This window comes from Clupea harengus, chromosome 12 (assembly GCF_900700415.2).
Source record: "Clupea harengus chromosome 12, Ch_v2.0.2, whole genome shotgun sequence".
NCBI classification, from domain to species: Eukaryota; Metazoa; Chordata; class Actinopteri; order Clupeiformes; family Clupeidae; genus Clupea; species Clupea harengus.
The window spans coordinates 26,386,583-26,407,971 of NC_045163.1; the positions used below are offsets into that span (position 1 = coordinate 26,386,583).

At 46.4% G+C, this 21,389-nt stretch overlaps 1 protein-coding gene across 8 annotated transcripts in view; it reads left to right on the top strand.

The window, feature by feature from the left end:
- nrg1 (neuregulin 1) overlaps window positions 1-21,389 on the top strand; it is a 105,250-nt gene that overhangs the window by 54,595 nt on the left and 29,266 nt on the right. The window contains exon 1 of one of the 8 annotated variants that reach the window (XM_031578149.2): window positions 9,639-11,359. The exons of 6 other annotated variants lie outside the window; for them this stretch is intronic. In XM_031578149.2, the coding sequence (XP_031434009.1) occupies window positions 10,645-11,359 (715 nt within the window). In that variant the 5' untranslated portion in view covers window positions 9,639-10,644. Of the gene's footprint in view, window positions 1-9,638; window positions 11,360-21,389 lie in introns of those variants that run through there. One more of the 8 variants, XM_031578148.2, reaches the window with a different exon arrangement.

The following is a 21,389-nucleotide window of genomic DNA, read 5'->3' on the forward strand; positions in this document are numbered from 1 at the left end:
GAGGAAATTACACATTGCAAGTATTACATTTATGAGTTTCAAGTATACTTGGACAGTAAACTAAATTGCACCATAACAGTATAGCTTTTACCCAGAAAGCCAATTTAGTGCCTTGAAGGGCATTTGTCAAATATATCCTTGTTGTGACCATATGCCTTGGGGCAGAGTGCTTCATTTGCCTCTGTGAGTGTCTGCAGGCTTAGAGTCTCTCCAAAAATCAGATATCCATCAACCTCGGTCAGTTAAAAAACCCCTCGGACCATCAATATCACGGGACAGGTAAATGGGGGATTTTTTTTTTCTGGCCCCTTTTCCGTCAGTCCCTGTTGCTGCAGTGTTTGCAGCATTGGAAGAGTGATCAGTATTCAGGCCTCTTTAATCTGGCCACTTAATCACTTTTTTCAATTAGCCAGTAGTACTTCTCTGACCGGCTGCCAAGAGAAAAGCGCCATTTCATCCTGCTCCTCCCCCGGCCTCAAGCACGGGAAGGACAAGCCAGACCTCGGTGAAGCTGTGAATGCTGATCAGTGTAGCCAGCCCCCTCTCCTCCTCCCTCTCCACCTCCCTCTCCACCTCCGTCTCCTCCTCCTCCTCCTCCTCCTCCTCCTCTTTTGTATTGACAGTGGCCAGACTGGCCTGAAGTATTAAGTTCCTGCGTCTGTCTCGAACACGATTGAAAGGTTACAAGGTGGAAGAGGGATTTGTCTGACATGATTGTTCCAGCAAGGAGTATGGAGAGGCATTTCCAATAGGGTTTTGTTTTCTTTCGTTTGAATGTGAAGTTTTTATTCTTGTTTTGGGGTTTTGACCAAGGGAGCAATCGAGTGTTGGCCTTTAGCATTAGCCCTCCATTGACTTCCATTCATTTTTGACATTTAAATAAACCCTATGGAGGGGATCAGACTACTCTCTTTACTGTCTGTGGCTTTGACTTTTCACTACATTTCATGGTACTCAGTTTTCTCTTACGGGTGCATATGGGAGAAACTATTCTCCATGATTATCTGTTGTGATTGATGGACGGTGAACACTTTTGGATTCGTGAATTGAATAAACATGGTACAGGTGACTGTGCTATAACAAAAGGAAAGAATGAAATGCACTGGCATTCTCTAATGCTGTTGTAAAGGCTTTGTGCCAACTAAACTCTGTGAATACTCACCTGAATGCTTGGCCAGTTGATTTACACACACAGGCCTGCTTATTTTTAGCACAAGGTTATTATATATTTTTATGTTCCAATGCTTCGTCCTCACCTTCATGGTGCCGTTACCTGGCTGAGCTCATTTGGACGCCCGGGGTTCAAGGAGCCATGCGGTGCAGCGAGGGAGCTTCTGGCACTATGAGCGATGATCTCCGTGCAGTGTGGGGCAGTAATGGAATTGCCTACTGAGATGGCACTCTGAGGCCAAAATCCCATGGGTTGCAGTTGTGACTATGGATAACCTTGAGGTATGGCACCAGATACAGCGTTTATGTTTCCCCAGAGGTTGTGGGCGTGAACGTGTGGGCTCGTGAAGGAGGGGGAGTGTGTGTGTGTGTGTGTGTGTGTGTGTGTGTGTGTTGTTTGGGGGGAGAGAGTGTATTAATGGTGTGAGTGAGTGAGTGTGTGAGAGAGCAAAATTTAGTTTTTTTTTTTACCTCTCATGTCAGAGGAGGAGCTAAAGTCTAAAATGGCCAAAATGTGTGATGGCCAAATGGACGGTGTTCTCAGTTGCTTTAAGTGTAATTGCTTGAAATGTTAATGTAGTAGTATTTTGATAACAGATTGATGCTCTACACAGACTTTTTTACTAATGTTCAAATACAGGAAATGTTAGGCTATGTGTTAAGGGGCTTGCCAGGAGTACCAATGTGATTTGAAACAGAGATGCAAGGATTGGTTTGCAAAAGACAAGCTAATAAATGAAGCACCCCCTCCTCATTTCCTTCCCTCTCCAGCAGGATAGTCCTCTGCTCAAAATGAATCTATGACTCGCTTCAAGATACTATTGATTTGTGGTTCTTGTGTCTGAGTAGCTTCCGCTCCAGGTTGACCATATAAGTAGCCATTTCTGGCAACTTGAAACCCCAGAGAAGTCATTAACCCTTCCTCAGATGTCCTCTGTATTCATCACAGCATTTCATTTGGCCCGTCCAATGGAAGCCATTTTGCACTTTTTTACACACGCGTAATGATCTGCATTAGTCCGTCTCGTTAGAAGAGAATTGATGTGGCTGAGTTTAGACCATGTCCCTTAACAGACTCAGACCTCTTTAGTCACCTTCTGTAAGTGCAGTCTCAGCTGGCTCTCATTATTTCATACCTAGTTCTGACAGTATCGGTTACGTTTGTTTCCCCCACGGCGTGTCCAGTCTGTTACGTCTCCATGAAAGGTCTCCTTGCGGGTTCGGTACCGTTGCATCCTTGCCCGATGTGATGTATCTATTTACGTCTGGGGGGGGGGGGCACAAAAGCCGGGTCGTAGCTCATAGCTCTTAGAGAAAAGCAGATTTGGAGGAATGAGCTCACCCAAAAGTCATGTCTTCATTCTCGAGGTGTGATTAGTTAGGGTCGCACAAGCCGCTCGCAGTGCTGCGGTCGTAACACCAGACAAATGTAATGACTCAGGATTGCGGACAGTAGACTGCTCCTGTGCCTCGAGTGAGGTCCATGTCCAGCTGCACGGCCGTGTAATACGTCTCTCTGGACAGCTCTGTCTGCAAGGCGAAGGCAAGATGTAATGTCTGTGGCATTTGGGGGCTAATGCCGTTAATTAAATACCATACAAATGTCATACTGTTTTTGTAAGCTGTTATCTGCTTGCGTTTAGTTTCAAATAGAACATACAGTATTAATAAAACGTCTAGACAAGCCATGCTGTCTGCTGGCAGATAGAAACATGGATCCAAGCAGAGCCGGTCCCTGGGAGTTGTTAGGGGTACTGCGTTTCCTGTGTAACTGTCATGTCCTATATTTGACAGCTTAAACTCTAGTCCTTAAAAAATATATCATTACCAGTCCCTGGTATGATATTTTTGTGAGAAATTGACTACACAGACGCTGAATAGACTTGTTTCAAACTGCAGATGTTTTAAAATGTTTTGGAACATGACAAACATTCTTTAGTAGTTTAGAGTTTAACAGGGGTCAGGTAATGTCAGCCCTCTGCTTTGTTTTGACTACCATTATATATGTTTTGTCTCTCTGAACCTTTATCTATATAGCAGTTACCAGCAAAGCCCTCAAGAAATTGTTGCAATTAATAGTCGTCAGTTAGCACAGCACGAAGCAGCCCAGTAGAATGTGTTTGGCTTCTTGTTTTTGATCCGTTTTCCGGATCAGTGCCTTGGAATAGTCACTGTTCGCTGTAATGCTTTTTGAAGTCTGAAATCCCACCGGCATTGTGTGCATCTCATTTCTCTTTTTTCTTCCTTTTTTTTCTTTGACTTTTTTTTTTTTCATTTTGCGCTAGTGAGCCATGGTGTCCAGCAGCTCTCCATTATTCACACACACACACACACACACACACACACACACACACACACGCTCATCCCCACGTTTCCCTCTCCCTCATTTAATGTGCTACAGGCTCTGATGTCGCAGCGGATAGGTTGTGCTCGCTGCCAAGACTGCTGTGTGTACCGCTATCTAGGCTTCAATTACCACAATAGGCTTATGCAGATGCCTTGAAGTGTCAAAATGGGTGCAAAAAAGAGAAGGAGAATCCAACCTCCTTTTACATTGTTTTTTTTTAATCTTTTGCTTTAAAAAGAAAAGTTTTTTTTATTGCTCCTCCTGCTGAGATGCTAGCTTTATTGTCCCCTTTGAGAGAGTGCCATATGTTTTACTGAGAATGCCGTTATGTGTGTATGCGAAATAGCATTTCCCTGCTCGTATCCACCTTATGGAGATGATTTCGGAGATGGAGCTATTGCCCAATCCTCCTGTGAGGAGATATGACATCTGTTTTGGGCTTTTTATGAGAACTAACAGAAATGACATTGGCCAGGCATGTGTTCTCCCAGAAGTGATATAAGCAACTATCTTTCACCTCCAGAAAACAGTCAAAAGTATCAGTGGCCCTTTTTAAGTTTCTTGAAGCACGGAAAAGATTAAGGATGGCGACGAGTCAGAATCTAGCTGTAATTGAATGGCCTTGCCAGGTTTTTTTCGTGATCGCAGGCCTCAATGTCCCTGCAAGCTGAGGACTTCCTGTGCCACTAGAAATTATCCCGTTTTTACCAGCATAGCTGGAGGGCGTGTGTGTGTGTGTGTGTGTGTGTGTGTGTGTGTGTGTGTGTGTGTGTGTGTGTGTGTGTGTGTGTGTTGAAAAGGCATGGGCATGGTGGAGAGCAGGGGCAAAGTAGGGAGCAAATTCACAGTCACGCCACTTCCTTCCAGCTGGGTGCTACTCTGGATTGAACTCTCTCTGTGAGAGAACATGTTGTATTTCCGACACTGCATAATTAATACCAGGACAGGCAGCAGGATGATGGTGTGGTCTGCACTGAAGCACCTTAAGTCTACTCTCAGAAAGGGGGGGGGGTGCAGTTATGAAGACATCAGAGTCTGTGAAGTTGCTGTTTTGCGTTGGTGTATTTTTAATTGAGTTCAGGCCGCGAGTCTATTTGAATTTGCTTAAGGATCTCTGGAAGGCACTGGATTTTCCTGGAAGGCACTCTGTTCCTACGAGCATAGTCCCAAGCAAGTTAAAGGCTTTTAATGGGAACCTAAGTGGTTATCATAATAATTCTGTTTTATTGATGAGATAAGATATTATGTATTTTGAGATACAAATTAGCATTTTGTATTTGTCTGAAATGATCCAATGCGGCTGCATTAGTTTATGGATGTGCACACGGACAGGCTGCTACTATATCGCATGTGATTAACAATGACAATTCTTCCCTTTGCATATTCCACCCGCAATGTTTTGTGTTTCTTGCATAAGGCGTGGATGTTCTCGTTGTTTTTGTTATTTAAATCTTTTGTTCACATCAAATGGGTATTCACACTGTCACCATCCTAGGCTGTCTTTAATCTAGGTTTCTAATGTTTATAGATTAAGACAAGTGTCTGCAGGACAAAACATAGTCCTTTAGAGACGGGCTATGGTTTCCCTCCTGAATTTGCTTGTTATGCTGTCATATGTGTTCAGAATGATCCCTCCAGCTGTGCGAGCAGAAGTTTGTTGTGCCGCCACTGTGTCAGCAAGTCCTGTGTTGTTATTGCTCTCCTGTGGCGTCTTTCTGTAATGCTGTAATTGGTTTGCCAGTGTTGATAAGACCAGCCAGTGTTCCTAGTGCCTCTGAAAACAGCAGAAGTTGATTGCTGGGAGAGAAACTGTTGGTGAGCTGACTGAGCTGACTGATTCTTCTTCCAAGTCTAAAATTATTAGTAGTTTCTTTTCATTCTGGGCGTCGCTTCGGAGGTTCAAGTGACCCACTATAATATCATTGTTAAATCTCAGTCAAAGCTGGCTCGGCGGGTTTTCATTATTCAGTCATAGCAGGCTAGGCGGGTTTTCATCTCTCAGTCAAAGCTGGCTGGGCAGGTTGCTTGACACAGTGCTGCATCATGTAGGAGCTGTCCGATAAAGCAGTGCTGAACCATGCGGTCCCCCCACCACCACCACGCCCCCCCCCCCCTCCCCCCCTCCCCCCTTCTTCCTGCGGTGGTCCTCAAGGGCCTCTGTAAAGAATGAGACAGTGTGTAGTGAGCATTAATGATAATGGGTCTCTCTTTCTCTCTCTCTCCCTCTCTCTCTCTCTCTTTCTTTCTTTCTTTCTTTCTCTCTCTCTCTCCCTCCCTTTCTCTCTCCTTTTCTCTCTCCCTTTCTCTCTCTCCTGAACTGAATGACTTACTTCCTGCCCCAAGCTCCATTACAGGCCCAACTGGGACGCTGCAGATTGTGCATGTGTCTGTCGGCCGCGCAGAGGTCTTCTGCACGAGATGAATGAGTCTTTGCCGCAGGCACCAGCCTGGCGGGTGGTGGGGGGTGGGTGTGTGTGTGTGTGTGTGTGTGCGGGGGGGGGGGGGGGCGAAAGGGGGGTGGAAAGAGGGAGGAAGAGGGCACTAACGCACACACCCAACCACTTAATTCTAACCACCGCCACCCCCCATCCCCCCCCACCGGTGACAACCCTTTTCTATCTTCCTCTGAGTCACCGCTGGAGCCTTGCACCTAGGTTTCAGTTTGATGAAAACAGTTACATTTCATTTCCACCATGGTGCCACTGTAGCAAACGGCATGCTTCATGCAGTATTACATATACTAAAATGTATACTATATTCTGTAGACTACACTCGTGTTACTGCATACTACATCTTTGAGTTGGAATATGTAGTGTTGCGGTCGTAAAATACATGTGAAAGTAGTGCGATCATGATGGCAATAGTGCATTTGCATCGTCACAGACATTCTTTACAACCCATCTCTAACCATAACTCACCACGAGTGACTTGACAGCCTCTGATAAACGTGATGCCCCGTCTCTCCCCACTCTCCAATCCTGTGTCGTCCAGGCCGACAATGATATTGTGCTTAGAACCAAGGTGGAGAACACACACCCTCCTATTTCTTTAAAAGCCCCTTCATTTTCCTGGCGTCAGCAGATAAGGCTGCATTATTGAATTCCAGCCTGACTCCCAGGCCTCGCCGCCATGTTTTTTGATAAAAGTTATGCCTCACAGTTTTTGGCAAGACCCGCCCCTCATCTCCTAATGCACACGTAACCTTCTCCGCACCACCAGGCTACCAGCTCTTTGCTACGCACTCTGGAAAAAAAATACTCTGCTCTGGGATTTTTCTAGGTCACGTCCCACAGTCTCTCTCTTATTTTGCTTAAATAATTCATCAAACTTGCTGTAAACGGCAGAAAGAGGAAATTAATTTAGTCCCTTTTAGCTGGCCATGTAATTACCACTGGCAATGACTTCTGTTTTCTATTTTCAGCTTTTTCTTTGAACAGATGCTACAACAGCTTTTTTTTTTTTTTTTTTTTTTAGCTGTCCAGATAAAAATATTGATGCATTGAAGCATTTGAAATACCATCTCCTGAGATTCAATTGATTCAATTATATAACACTATTCAATATTTCAATCTTCAGTCAAAACAACCCTAACTTTCTGTAAGTGCAAACTTTCTTGTAGCATGTTACACGATAATTAACAATAATATGTAACGTGGCAGTCCATTTTCTTGCACGTTATACGTAGCGGAGCTAAACTCTTGGACTTGCTACTGGCGGCACAGTTGGCAGCCTCTGTGGTGCGGCTAAGCCCCCGACCTTGAGTGGTTTTACTGTAATGTGACCCCAGACAATTAATTAATCCACCCTTATAGCTTCCTCTATCAGTCTTCTACTCTTAAAAATGGTGGGTGTAAAGTATAGAATAACAGGCTCCTCCAATATGAAATATTTATAATTGCGTTATTTGCTTAATTGGGAAAGCAAATTAATGTTTTAATCTTTTAGCATTTTCCCCCGTGCAATTCCCGGGGCATGCATAATCATGAAAGTACTGAAAGCTTGAATCTATTTAGTAAGTTTCTCACACATGCAGTTCAAATCCAGGAAGGTGAGCAACATCAATACTGATACAATAACCAGGAAGCCTCCGCCGGCTCACAGATTGGAAAGGGGTCCTTCATGTGTTTACGGGCGGCCGCCATTGACCCGACCTTTAGACCCTGCTCCGCCCTTTTTGAAGCAACCTCTTAGACAGCAGTGGCTGGATTTGACTCCCTGCCTATTAGCGCCGGGGGGGGGGGGGGGGGGGGGGCTTAACAGCTCACAGGGGGATTTCTGCCGGTCTATCTGTCGCCCTGACTGCCACAGGAGGGGAGATTGAGCTGAGACCCAGCCATGCAAGTGTGGATTGTGTGTGGCTGTGTTAATCCGGCTCCTGTAGCTCAGGAGCAACTAGTTGGAAGTGAGGTGGTAAGAGCAGGGGTGTGTGTGTGTGTGTGTGTGTGTGTGTGTGTGTGTGTGGATGGTTTGGGGTGGGGGGTGGGGCTGCAGGGGTGTGCGTGTGTGGATGGTTGGGGGGGGGGGGGGGGTTGGCCACCGCTGTGCTAGGATAAACAGACACGCAGTTTATGTGTGATTTTCACATCCCCCTGTAGACACTTTATTGCGCATGTTTTGTGTGAAGGAGACTCCTGCCTGGTAGGCTTCAGCCTAAGGGATGTGAAGCTGAGATTTGACAAATAAAACTCCACGCATTCCTGAATAATGCCATGTGTTGTGCAGGATTTCTTTAGCTTGCCATTGCTTGATTGTACAAACATTTCAAAACCAGTCGGGTGGGTGTCGTTGCAAGTAAAGTACAGTGAGTTCAGAGTCCGTGGATTAATGAGTTTGACTTTTTCTCTCTCATTCAAAAGGTGGCTTTAACCTTTTAAGATTCCCCGTTATGCAATGAATTGTACCATGACCGCTGTGTAATGGATCATCTTCCCAGGAATTAGTGCATATTAAGCCAAGCTCAACCGGCATTATGTATTGACCAAGTATAGTCAGATAGTGATGACACTTCAACGTTCCCACTGAGTGACTTCATGGCGAGCGCTTTTGTTCTAGTTAAGCTATTTAATTATTTGATGTATGAAGAAGCGGAGGCTTTTAATTAAATCACGCCATCACCACCTTGGGCTACAGTGGATAAGGAAAATATGTATTTGTGATCTGCTAATGAGGACTCCTTATGGCCAGAGTGCAGTTGGAACGGTGATTTTTTTACTCCCGCTTGGATGTGGAGGCACCTCAAGGAGTCTGCTCCTCATCCAATATTTATGTCCAGTCGATTGTGCTTCCGGACAAGCTTTAACGGTCCCTCCATCCCCTGAGTCAGCACTAGCATGCGGCGTGAGACCAAATATGATTATGGGAACTGAAAGGGGACAGACATGGTATATACAGAACAACGCTTTAATCTGCCAAGCCACGCGGAACCAAATAGGGGCAAATGTATTTCCTCTCTGTTAATCATGTTTAGTGCAATTATAAAAATGAGATGATTTGATTTGACAACTGCTGATTTTAATTTTTTTTACCCAAGACATTTACAAGGCGTTTACATTGACGTGTTTATATTATGCGTTTGTTTTTGTAATTTTATTTTCATCGGAGAGGCTAATTAAGGTGAAAATCTTGGTGGTCTCGACCGTGGTAAAACAATAGCGGCGTTTCTCAAGGGATGTAGCACATGTTGGGGTGACTGGTGAAGCTCCATCCTCTGACAGAAGAACATATATTAGCATAATCAATGGGTGAGCAAGAGCAGGAAGAGAGTGTGCAGGAGGGAGAGAGAGGGAGGGAGAGAGAGAGGGAGAGGTAATGAGAGGAGGAGAGAGAGAGAGAGAGAGAGAGAGAGGGAGAGAGCAAGAGAGAATGTGAGGGCAAGCCTTAGACCGTCTGTCTGCCTGCCTTTGATTCGTTGCCTCTCCGCTTAATTGGATCAAGTACGGACTTGCCTGGCTACGCTTTGTGTTTCAGAGTGGGAGCAGAGCAGCCAGGGAGGGAGTGACATACCGGGGAGTGAGAGACAGAGAGAGAAGGTAGAGAGAGAGCAGAAAGACTGGAAGAGAGAAAGGAGAAAGAAAGAAAGAGAGCGAGAGAGAAAAAGAGAGAGAGAGAGAGAGAGAGCAAGAGGAAGAAGAAGAGAGAGAGAGAGAGTCAGGAAGAAGGGGGAAAAGAAAGGGTGGTGAGTAAAGAGACAGTGGGAGTATCCTTTCATCCCGAGGCTTCTCCTTCCGTGTTTGTGTTGTGTACGTGTGTGTGTGTGCACACACCCTCACCTCCGCTGCTCACTCGGCTGCTCCCCCACGCCTTCCCGCCCGCCGGCTGCCTGCCTGGTCTCTGCGCTGAGGCAAAGAGGAGGAAGAGGAGGAAGAGGAGGAGGAGGAGGACAGGCACCTGCTGCTCCTGGGAAATTCCGGCTCCGTGCGCCACCACCCGAGCATGACAGCATGTCAGTCCCGCACCAGCTGCCGCAGCCGCCCCCACCCCCTACCGCACCTCTGCAGTCAGTCAGTCAGCTCTCAGGTGAGCGCGTGGACTCCCATGCTCCAGGACCCCTCTGAGGAAGAGACAAGGAACATGCTGGAGACCTAGAGGAGGAAAAAGAAGAATTACAAGCTACGCTTGGGGCTCCTTTTTTTTTTTCATCCATCTGGTATTGGTGCACTTCTTTTTATGGACTTTGTGTTTGAGTGTGTGACTTTTGTTGTTTTTATTTTGGGGCGTTACTGAGGAGGTGCGAAAGAATGCCTTGACCAAACCTCACAAAGAGACAAAACCAAAAAAAAAAAAGGGGGAAAAAAATCTTGTTTCTTCCGCCTCGTGAATCGAGGGTCCTGCTCACTTTGCAGACGCTGTTTAACAAGGTTACCCCCTTACGGCTGACCGAGGCTGAGAGCGGCTTTCTTGTCCCGCCCCTGCTGTGTGATCTGATAATGGAAACCCACTTTACGAGCTCCGCCACTGCCCAGTGCTGCAGGGTGGTGCTCTGAGCTAGAGCTCAGGCATCTAGATTTCCCGGCATTGTCTGAGCGCGGCAGCTTTGGGAAGAGACACACAGGGTGGAAGTAGAGAGAAAGAGAAAGAGAGGGGGAGTGGGAGAGGGAGAAAGAGTTTAGGGTGGGCAGAGAAGGAGGATGACCGAGGGAGTGGAGGACTCTTCTGCCGGGCTGGTCGCGTCGCCCACCACCACCTCCGCAGAGGCTCCCTGCGCCGTCCCAGAGGAAGCTCCAGACACGGAAGCAGAGGGAGAGGTGGCCGATGAGAGCGGGGACGATGCCGGCGAGGGCGACGGAGACGGGGATGCGGAGCGAGGGGCCCTGGGACTGGCTGCGCTGGCCGGCGCCTGCTGCGTGTGTCTAGAGGCGGAGCAGGTGCGCGGCTGCCTGCACTCAGAGAAGATCTGCATCCTGCCCATCCTCGCCTGCCTGCTCAGCCTGGCCCTCTGCACCGCGGGCCTCAAGTGGGTCTTCGTGGACAAAATATTTGAGTACGAGCCGCACACTCACCTGGACCCGAAACGCATCGGGCAAGATCCGATCATCATCGCCGACCCCACGTTGGGGTTTCCCATATCGCCTTCCGCGCATCCCACATCCTCGTTCCCCAATACAAACTCTACGTCTGGGCAACCGGAGGTTTTCGTGGAGGGTCGATCCACAGAAGGACCCTTTGACCACCCTTCTCCACGAGTGACCCCTTACACCCCGACCTCAGCGGTTACGATCCGCTCAACACAAACTATAAACTCGGGCAGTCCCACCACCCCGAAGACTGGAACGAATAAAACGTCTACTCCTTATCCTCAAAGCACTGTGGAATCAAATGAAATTCCTATTCCAAAACTATCACGTAAGTACCGTGCTTTTCTTCTGTTGGCATACCTGCGGCCATACAGTGTGGTCTTTGTTCTCTATCTTGTTCTCAATGCGAATAGCGTTTGTCCTCTAATTTTGCATCTATACCCTTTTACTGTTGGGACCATAGCAAGCAGTCAGTGATGGGTACTTTTTCTTATGCTATCAGGATAGGCTAGTAGGGAAACCATAGTCATGTGGACTCTCCTTAGAGTGAAATCAGGCAAGTAATGAAATTATTACACTAGGAGAAAACTCTATTTTAGCTGGCTATTTTGGGATATGCCAGCTAAAGGGAGGGAGGTATTAAAAGCGATGAATGATTTATGTCTCTCAGCTTCGCAGCTTTTAGAGATTGTTTGCCAGGACCCAAAGCGTGGGTGAGTAAGGCCAGGGAACACCCGGGTGTCGGTGAGCACTCTGTCTGAGAGCAGACGTGTTGTGTCTTGTCAAGCGTTGAGCACATAGCTGTGACTAAGCTTTAGAGGCATCACTGGCTTACCTGGCTGGGTGTGTGCAGGTGACGACCTCCTGCACAAACCACACGCCACACGCCCCACCCTTTTGTAACCACAGTTGACAGTTACACAGCCCCCTTACATAAAGCTGCTACTCTGCTGGTTTGTCATCTAAACTATTCAAGCCTCTCTGTAATTAAGCTTTGCTGAGCTTAACTGGAGGACTCATACACGCTAGTGGGCGGGAGAGAGAGATGGAGGAGATGGGAGTCGTTGTGAGCTCTCTGTAATGATGCATTTCCTGTCATATTAAAATGTCAGGAATCGATAGCTGATAATGCTGTATTTCCTCAAACAAAAACGCTGTAGTGCGGGGAGACTTCCTCCTCCTGGGCTGTTCTTCATGTGAAGGTCAGGGTCTGCTACGGGCTAATTGATTCCCCTCCATCCCCTCGGCTGCAGAGAAAGACTATCCTGGTAATGCTATCTGCCTACTCACCGCTCTCCACCGTGACTTTGAGAGCTGCTGGGAGAATCATAACATCTGGAGCACTGCCAGAGTCTCACTGCGGCCCTCCTCCTCTTTCTCCTAGTCTCTCCATCTCTCCTTCTCGTAGTCTCTCCATCTCTCCTTCTCGTAGTCTCTCCATCTCTCTTTCTCTTTCACTCTCGCTCTGATTTCCTTGCCTTCTTTACCTTTGTTTCAGTCCCATTCTGCCCATTTCTAAGCTACTATTTTTAACTTTCTTCTGTTATTCTAGTAGGTTGTCTGTATGTCACTGTAGGGAGAAATGCTGACTGTCCAGTCCTTCATCTTAGCCAGGTCACAAAAATGAATTTGACCCTGATCTGAGGACAGTAGCTTTCACCCTTTGAAGATTAAGTTCAAGTGTACATTCAAATGTGATTAACCTACACTGCAGTCTTGGCCCTGTCTAGTGAAGTGAGTCTAACTTCAGATGCTCAGTTAAGCACATTTGAAAGGACAGATTATTCAATTTCTCCCCCCCCCCCCCCCCCCAGCCAAACCTCTAGAATGCTGATTGGCTTCTGTAGAGTTTTTATGTCAGAATAGATGTGAGCGAGGCCTCTGAAATGAAAACGAATATGATTATCATTAATGGGCGACCGGCGGCCTATCATGAGCCAAATCCTCATCCCTCAGTGCTGTTTCCGGTTGGTTCTCTATGACCTACTTAGAATGTATGATGATGTTTCGGTGTTTCCCCAATCCGTGATCCAAGGTGTTTAGTCTGATTTGCGTATACAAATTTGATTTTCTTTAGATGTGTACGCATGCATTAGTTGATTCAAGGTCTACGGCGGGACTAAAAGCTCTTCCCTTTTTAAGATGCGTGATCAATTGTCCAGGCCTGAAATGGAAATGTGATCAGTGGCTTCGGTAATCTCAGTCCAAATCAATACCCGGAGAGCAGTTCAGCTGCCCGGCCAGGAAGCCTGGAGAAAGTGATAGGGACTCTGACCCTGTCGTGGTAGTAAGCTAAGTAAGCTAAATGTACAAAATCTGTGAACATGGGGGGAGAGACACGTCGTGCAAAGGCCAGTGTGCCAATATGGAGGCTCTTGCTGTCATCCATGGGCATCAGGGGCACAACAGTATGGGGGATGACAGTGGTACAGGAGGTAGAGAAGTCGGTTAGTAATCAGAAGGTTGCTAGTTCGATTCCCTGTCGAAGCGTCCTTGAGCAAGACACTGAACCCCTAATTGCTCCTGATGTGCAGTGTGCCATCAGTGTAAATGTAAAATGTGTATACATTGTAAGTCGCACGTATGTAAGTCGCTTTGGATAAAAGTGTCTGCTAAATGACTAAATGTAAATGTAAATGTAAGTAACTAAGTTACCTGGTTTCAGTGCCTTAAGAGCCTTGCTATGGAGCCCATAAACCAGCTCAGGCCTCTAGCTATGGCTGGCTGTCTGTCTGTCTCTTTTGGATTGCCTGCAGTGAATGTCAGCGTGACTTCTTCTTGTGTTGTGCTATCGCCTTCTGGTTAGTCTCGCCTTTTATCTGTAAAGTTAATTTCCTTCTGCTAATTTTGTTAATGAGCCTTTCCTTCTTAACCTCTCCATGGCTCCTCTCAGAAATAAAATTATAAAAAGTACACTGTGTATAACTTTTTTTTAAAAGTTAGCGCTGTGTTGGACTCTCGCTGTGACTTCTCCTTAGGTGTGAAGAACCCCCTGTAGTTTAGCTGTCAACACCCTGATTACGAAACATTTTCTCCAACAAAGAGCGAAAATGAGTCTCATTGACTACACCCCCCACCCCCGAACACACAACCGCCATCATGACTTGCACTCCATTTACCCGTGGGAGTCCCAACCACACTGATTTGATTGACAGCTAAAATTAGCCATTTCCAGAGAACATTCAGCCCGCATTTTGTGAGCATTAGTACACAGAACCCATGGGCATCCTTGTTTGTTTTTTTTTTTCTTGTTTGTTTGTTTTTTTTTTTTTTTTTCACAGAAGAGCAGTGATGATGTAACATCTTCTTCAGTCTCCCAGTGGGATGACCCAGCATTGCTCATCTTCGCCGCCATGCCGTTGGAAGGCTGAGTTTCGTCACGCTGCCTGGATTAGTCACCGCTGTAATGTAATGAATGGTTGATTGCTGTTATCCACAGCTGCTGGGGCTTCCAGAGGCTGACGCTATGATCCAGGGCTCCTGAGAGCTCTCGCTCCGAGTGCCCTGTATTGCAGATCTCTAGGCCTCCTTCCTTATCCATAGAGTCAGGTGTGGTGGCAGAATCTACTGTGGTCATTCAGGTGCCAAAGAGGGGGGGGGGGGGTTAACTGTAATAACTTGGACAGAAATTGGTAAATCTCCCATTTCATTTGAATGATAGGTTTGTTCAATGTCAAGATTTGTGTCGCATTGTTTTATATGTTAACATCCAGTCAAAATATGTGTGCCATGTATTCATTTAGTATACATCCAGGTCAAAGTTCAATCAAAAGGTCAAAGTTCTAATCAATTCTGTCAATTGGGAGAGTTCTCTATACAGCAAAGGCCACGCTTAACCGGTTTCCGTGTAGGAAAGATATCCATGGAGGCATTAGTAACTCCAGACGGTGGTTACTGAAGTGTTTCTAAGATGTTGTGTTCTTGTAAAGGTGCTGTCTAAGCAGACTATAATTGGTTTGGCTGCCCGGGCTTTTAACTGCAAATTCAGAGCAGCTTTTGGAGATGAAATACCCCCAGACTTAATGCCATTGGAGCAATAGTAATGATTCCTTGGGTTATTCCTGAAACCTGAAATGATATTAAGCTGTATCTTGGGATATGCTCATTTCTATTCCATTAAAATAACCACAGAAAGCTCTACTTTGTATATTTCTGTCTGGAAGGTTATTCTGCAGAGTTAGGTCTGCAGTAACATTTACTGAAAGCCTGTGCATTGAAGTCATTAAGGTCAACTATAGGTCTCTATCATGGTACAACTCTTAAGTCAGCGAAACCTTTGTTAATAATGCATTATGGTGCTTCGCATGCATCTCTACCCTGGCGATTCTATTGATTGCAACCGCCTCCCTGGCTAAGCCGACATAATTAAATCCTTTCTTGGACTTCTTGGCTTTTTCAATGAACTGGTCAACAGATGTTGCTTCTTTTAACTACCATAGTGTAACAGCATAGGTCATTTGGAGTATCTTCTTCAGTGCCCAAAAGCAGTGAGGAGCAAAACCAAGTAGTAGGATTCAGGGCCCACTCCAGCCCACACTGTATAGAGTCACAGCTACAGCTGCTATTTACTGCAGCTCATCCAAGGTAGTTATTTTAAATAATGACTATCCATGACAGAGAAATGCTAACAGAGTACTTCATTATATGTCATCATATGACAGTCAAATGTGTAATTTACACGCCCATCCTGTTTAAGGATGTGGCAACTTGAACATGCAGTCATGAACATGCAGTCATCGCTGTTGCAGCGAGCAGGGTTCATGTAGGCCATCCTCGTGCTTGTTGTGTTGCTGTTCGCGCGGTCTTTGTCTTGGTTTGTTTATGGTCGTTATTTGACCTTTGACCTCTTGTTCCCTTCAATCCCTGATTCATTCATTCCCTTTCATTTAGCCCCTTTATGCTCTTTTTGAGGGGCCATTTTGTTCTGTCATGTAGTTATGGCCATGTAAAGGTTTTGCCAAACAAATGAGGATTATTCTGGGATGCATTACCATGGTAACGCCTACGCCTATAGATTTGCATTTGCTGCTATATTTATTAGGTAAATGTAGTCGTCCTTCCTTCACTTGTGGTTTAGGGTTATTTGTTTTTTCCAACTAAGAAAAGCATTTTTTCCCCCAATGGAAATGTCTTTATTTAAAGAATCCTGTATTTAGAGTGATTTCCATAGTTGTTGTTTAAAAAAAATACAAATAATTTAAATAAATAAGCATTTGATCTCTCCCTTATCGACATCTCCTCAGGCATGGCATCTCTAATCCACTGTGGCAAATTTACATTAATGGGAGTACCTCAAATGGCAGACACAGTGACATACACGGAGTTGAGATCAGCGCAGCATTTAAGTCTCACATGTACAAATGAGCAGGTTCCAGAGAGATCAGGGTATAATGCTGAAAAAGAAAGCCATTCATTTGTTTTAATCGAACGCAGGATTTTCTGATTAAAAATATTTTCAGAGGGTAGAGTGAAGGAAGGCATTGAGCTTTTCAGTCACAATCTAGAGCTCTTTCTTAACCACTGTGCTGCTTAATACATCTAGAGCTCTTCCTTAACCACTGGGCTGCTTAATACATCTAGAGCTCTTCCTTAACCACTGCGCTGCTTAATACATCTAGAGCTCTTCCTTAACCACTGTACTGCTTAATACATCTAGAGCTCTTTCTTAACCACTGTGCTGCCTAATACATCTAGAGCTCTTTCTTAACCACTGTACTGCTGTACTGCTCCATCCTCTGCTCCATCTTGATTGCTCTAACAGTGACCATGCCTTACGTATCCTCTCAAATCTGCAGTTCGTCTGACACACACACACACACACACACATTGCTGTTCTCAGAAACCCTTTTTCCACATTCTTCTGACCCCACCCCCCACCCACCCCCACCAACAGGTATTCACTGCAGAAGGGCGGCCCAATCTTTCGGGATGACTCGCCGCTCGCCTCAGATCGTCTGTTTACGAGCCGCCCCGGCGGTGCACTGAGGGCTCGTTCCCCCCGTTTGAGACGTCCATGCTTCTGTTGGCTCTTTTACGGCCCATAAAGGCTGGGCTTCACGATGTGTGTGTGTGTGTGTGTGTGTGTGTGTGTGTGTGTGTGTGTGTGTGTCTGTGTGTGTGGTCCTGCAACAGTCATTCTCATCAGTATGTCTGGCAGGGGCTCCCTCCCTCCCTCTCTCCTCCACGCGCCCATCTGCAGTGCTAATTAGATGTCAAAGTCGGGGACAGATATACGTCGTCTACAGTGGGATGCCATGGAAATGCATTAGCAATGCACCACTCCTGCTCGTGTGCCACCCTGTGTCAAACGCTCGTTACATTAAGCTGTTTAGTTTTAGCACATGTTGCGTTATCTAAATCGCACATGTAAACCTATTGTACAAATTGCAGTGTGGGTGACTTGAGGTCCCTCATCACCAATAAGCACATGCAGACTAGCACGTAGCGCTTAGCGTTGGTATGAGTAAGTCGGTGCCACGAGTGCCATGTGCTGGCATGTCTGTATGTGTCCACCTGTTAGACTTGGAAAACAAAGGTCATTGTTGGTTCACGGAGGTAACTAAAAAGATGACCACAGTTGGTGGTGTTGGCGGTAGTGTGTGTGTGTGTGTGTGTGTGTGTTTCTGTGGAGGGGTTACAGCCCACCCAACAAAGTTGAAATTGTCATTTAGAGCACCGTGAAAATCCTCCCCGGGTGCAGGGGCCAAAGGATGGGGGGTGGAGGGCTACTGCGAATGCCTCAGGATGAAAAAACAGATGTGCTGCTAAAAGCATACCAGTGACCCCTGACTAAGGGGTGAGTCCAAGCCGGCAGCTATGCAGCAGAAGGGACGGGTTACTACAGTGGCGTTTGCCATGCAGCAGAAGGGACGGGTTACTACAGTGGCGTTTGCCGTGCAGCAGGAGGGACTGGTTACTACAGTGGCGTTTGCCATGCAGCAGGAGGGACTGGTTACTACAGTGGCGTTTGCCATGCAGCAGGAGGGACTGGTTACTACAGTGGCGTTTGCCATGCAGCAGGAGGGACTGGTTACTACAGTGGCGTTTGCCATGCAGCAGGAGGGACTGGTTACTACAGTGGCGTTTGCCATGCAGCGCTGTGGTCCTTCACTGCTTGTGGAGATATCAGCATTGCTTTGTGCTTACTCTTGACTCCCACAATGAGAAATTCTGAGAAAATTCTGTCCAATTTCTTCTAAAAACGGTTCAGTAAATGCAGAATTCGTTATCACTTCATATCAGTAAATGTCCGTGCCCCCCCCGCCCCCGAAGGCACCTTCATGATGACGCACAGGCAGAGGAGTGTCATGGTGAACATCCTAAGTGGAGATAAATTCTCCTGTCACAACGGCGAGTGTTTTTCCGTTTCCATGAATGTCTCATGACTATGCAAATGGCCGAGCTAAAAGGTAACGTCATCCCTGCTGCTATGAGATAGCAGTCAATGTTCTCATTAAAATGTCTGTTTGATTTCCTTTTTGTCTGGTAGTCACTTGTGCTTTCAGATTCATACATAATGAACATAATGAATCTGTTGATTTGGACTGCTTGGTCCTGCTTGAGGGCCGTACTGGACTCTGTCCTGCGGTGCTGTTCTTAATGGATTCAGTGTCGATGCTCTTTGTAGTGTGTGGGGGGGAGGACGACACTGTCAACACTTGGACATGGAGGGAGAAGGAGGGTCCTAAGATGGGGGCACGGGGTTAATGAATTCATTAGCATTATTGGCCAAGTCCAGCTGAGGCAACAGTCTCTAATTTAATTGACTACAGCGAAGTGACACCCAGCATTTATACGATGGGCAACGGTATCCATAGTGTTGCATCCTTGCCATTCAAAATGGATTACTTTAATGGCTCCCAGTGTTCGATCCTTTTGTCCTTGTTTTAGTGACTCAGCAAATTGGGATCTGTCTGGCCTCCAAGTCCTTCCCATAATATATGCTTAACCTTTCCTTGCATACTGGCATTCATCTGTGCTGATGTTCCCATTTTTACCGATGCTGGTGTTCATGGTTATACAGTTGCATTTCAGACTCCAGGTTTTGCGGTGACCATTTACGAGGATTTGTATCGTGCCCAGCTCTCTCCCCCTCTTTCGGGAAACCATATGTGGAAGAAAAACAGTTGGAAAGCCATGCCTGTGTCTTCATTGTGCAAAAAAAAAAAAAAAAGGTCTCATTAGATTTGTTCTGTTCCCATTCAAGGTCCATTTCTTAATGATATGCCACATATCATCTATGTCCCATTGAGCCCAAGGTTCAGGAAACCTCTTAAGACCAGAGGTTTAACTCTTTTCTGTCACGCCGGAGGTTTTGCCAGAGTTGTCAGGATGAGTAATGAGGGATGAATTATGCAGACAGTCTTGAAGCCCCACAGCCGTGCCTTGAGTGGCAGGATCTGGTCATATATATATATTAAACCACACAGAGAATCAGACATTGGGAAACGATCCAAGGTGCGGATTTATCATTTGCCTTGCCATTTCATTAAGTAACTATAAATAACTTGTTGTACTATCGTTTACATAGATGGAAGTTTAAAATGGCAATGTTGATACTGTTTGTACATTATGAATGTCTGTGTTGAGTGCCATATCTCAACGTTGGAGAAGTCATATCTCTGTGTAATTGGGCCCTATTTAAAGTCATGCAGAGGGGCAACTTGCTAGTTTCAGGCTGCTCGAAAGGGGAAGTTTGTTCAAAATCATATTTTCTTGCGTGTTCAGTTTAGCTCTGATGCAGCTGGCCAGCTGCGACACATCTGGTGTCCAAGCATTGCTCCTTTGCTGCAGCGGTGCTAATACTGCTACCAAGGCAATGTAAGCTAATATCCTCACGTAAGCCCGATCTCCCAGAACTGTGACCTTTGTGGATTTAGTAACATATTGTGGCTTGTCACCTAAAGGGTATCGAAAAGGCTGACACCAACATGCCTCTCTTTCACGGGCCAGTGTGTTGTCTTGCCTCTGGTGGGTCTTTTGTGCGGATGACGAATGGGCAGAATTTGAAAACGCTGTAGTGAGCACAAGTTGGGAGGCCTTCGGTTGAAACGTCTTTTGGGAACTGTCCCACTGTGCCTCTGCTTAGTGCGGTCCTGTCACGGAGGCAGCATTGCACATGTGTTCTCTCTCTCCCTCCCTCTCCCTCTCCCTCTCTCTCTCCCTCTCTCTCTCTCCCTCTCTCTCTCTCTCTCTCTCTCTCTCCCTCTCTCTCTCCCCCTCTCTCTCTCTCTCTCTCTCTCTCTCTCTCTCTCTCTCTCCCTCTCTCTCTCTCTCTCTCTCTCTCTCTCTCTCCCTCTCCCTCTCTCCCTCTCCCTCTCCCTCTCTCTCTCTCTCTCCTTCTCTCTCTCTCTCTCTCTCTCCCTCTCCCTCTCTCTCTCTCTCTCTCTCTCTCTCTCTCTCTCTCTCTCTCTCTCTCTCCAGCTTTGTTCTGCAGGCATCCATTCTTCTGGACGCGCGCCAGCAGCAGCACCAGGCCAGCATGTCAGTTCCATCCAACCGTGCACTCCATTTTTATTTGCTTTGCTTTTCGACTGAGCCCAGTCGACACGGAGAAGGAGTCAGACGAGCCCGTACGCTTTTCCACCGCTGTCAGACCGCTCTCTCTTTGCTCTTGTGTTGCCACGTCTTAAACAAAGGAAACAAACCACTCTGTGCTCAAAATCTCACCCCAGGTCATAAAAAGCCTGGGCTAAAAAAAGTTTGAATGTGATTCTGCATGCATCTGCTGTTGGCGTGGAACCTGCCAGAAATTGAGGGTACTCAAACGCTAATACTGCATGAGTGTCGGGCTAACTCTTGACACGACGAGTAGCATTAGCACTAATTACAGTGCCGTAGCGAAACCACCGAGAGAGTCAATTACGGAAACTCCGCCGCTGAAGAGGCTCTCTCACGCCAGCCCTGTCCACCACACCTATATCGCTAGCGCTAAGTGGCTCCCTTGGGTGGCGCAGTCCATCTCCACCTCAGTCCATTTCCAGAAGCCCATTCTGCCGTGAGAATAATTGATTTTATTTATATAACCCTTTTTTCCGTCAAATTCCTCACAGCTTGTAATGTGGTGGAGGGCACTGTTGGTCGTAAAGAACAATAGGCGATAATACATTGAATTCGCCAAAACTTTTTGTATCACAAAGATACACAGCCGTGCCCTAATCAACTGATCTAAAGCCGTTTCGCAGAGGTTAGTACATGAAAGTCATATTTTTCTCTCTTTTACGAGCAACTTTCATACCAATTCCCTCCGACTCAGGATGCCTGCTGGCATGGAGTCTGTTCTGCATAGCAGGTTTGCCATTGATACTGAGAGGCACATGAAGTCAAGGTTGATTCGGTGGCGGCGGCCCACACAACGC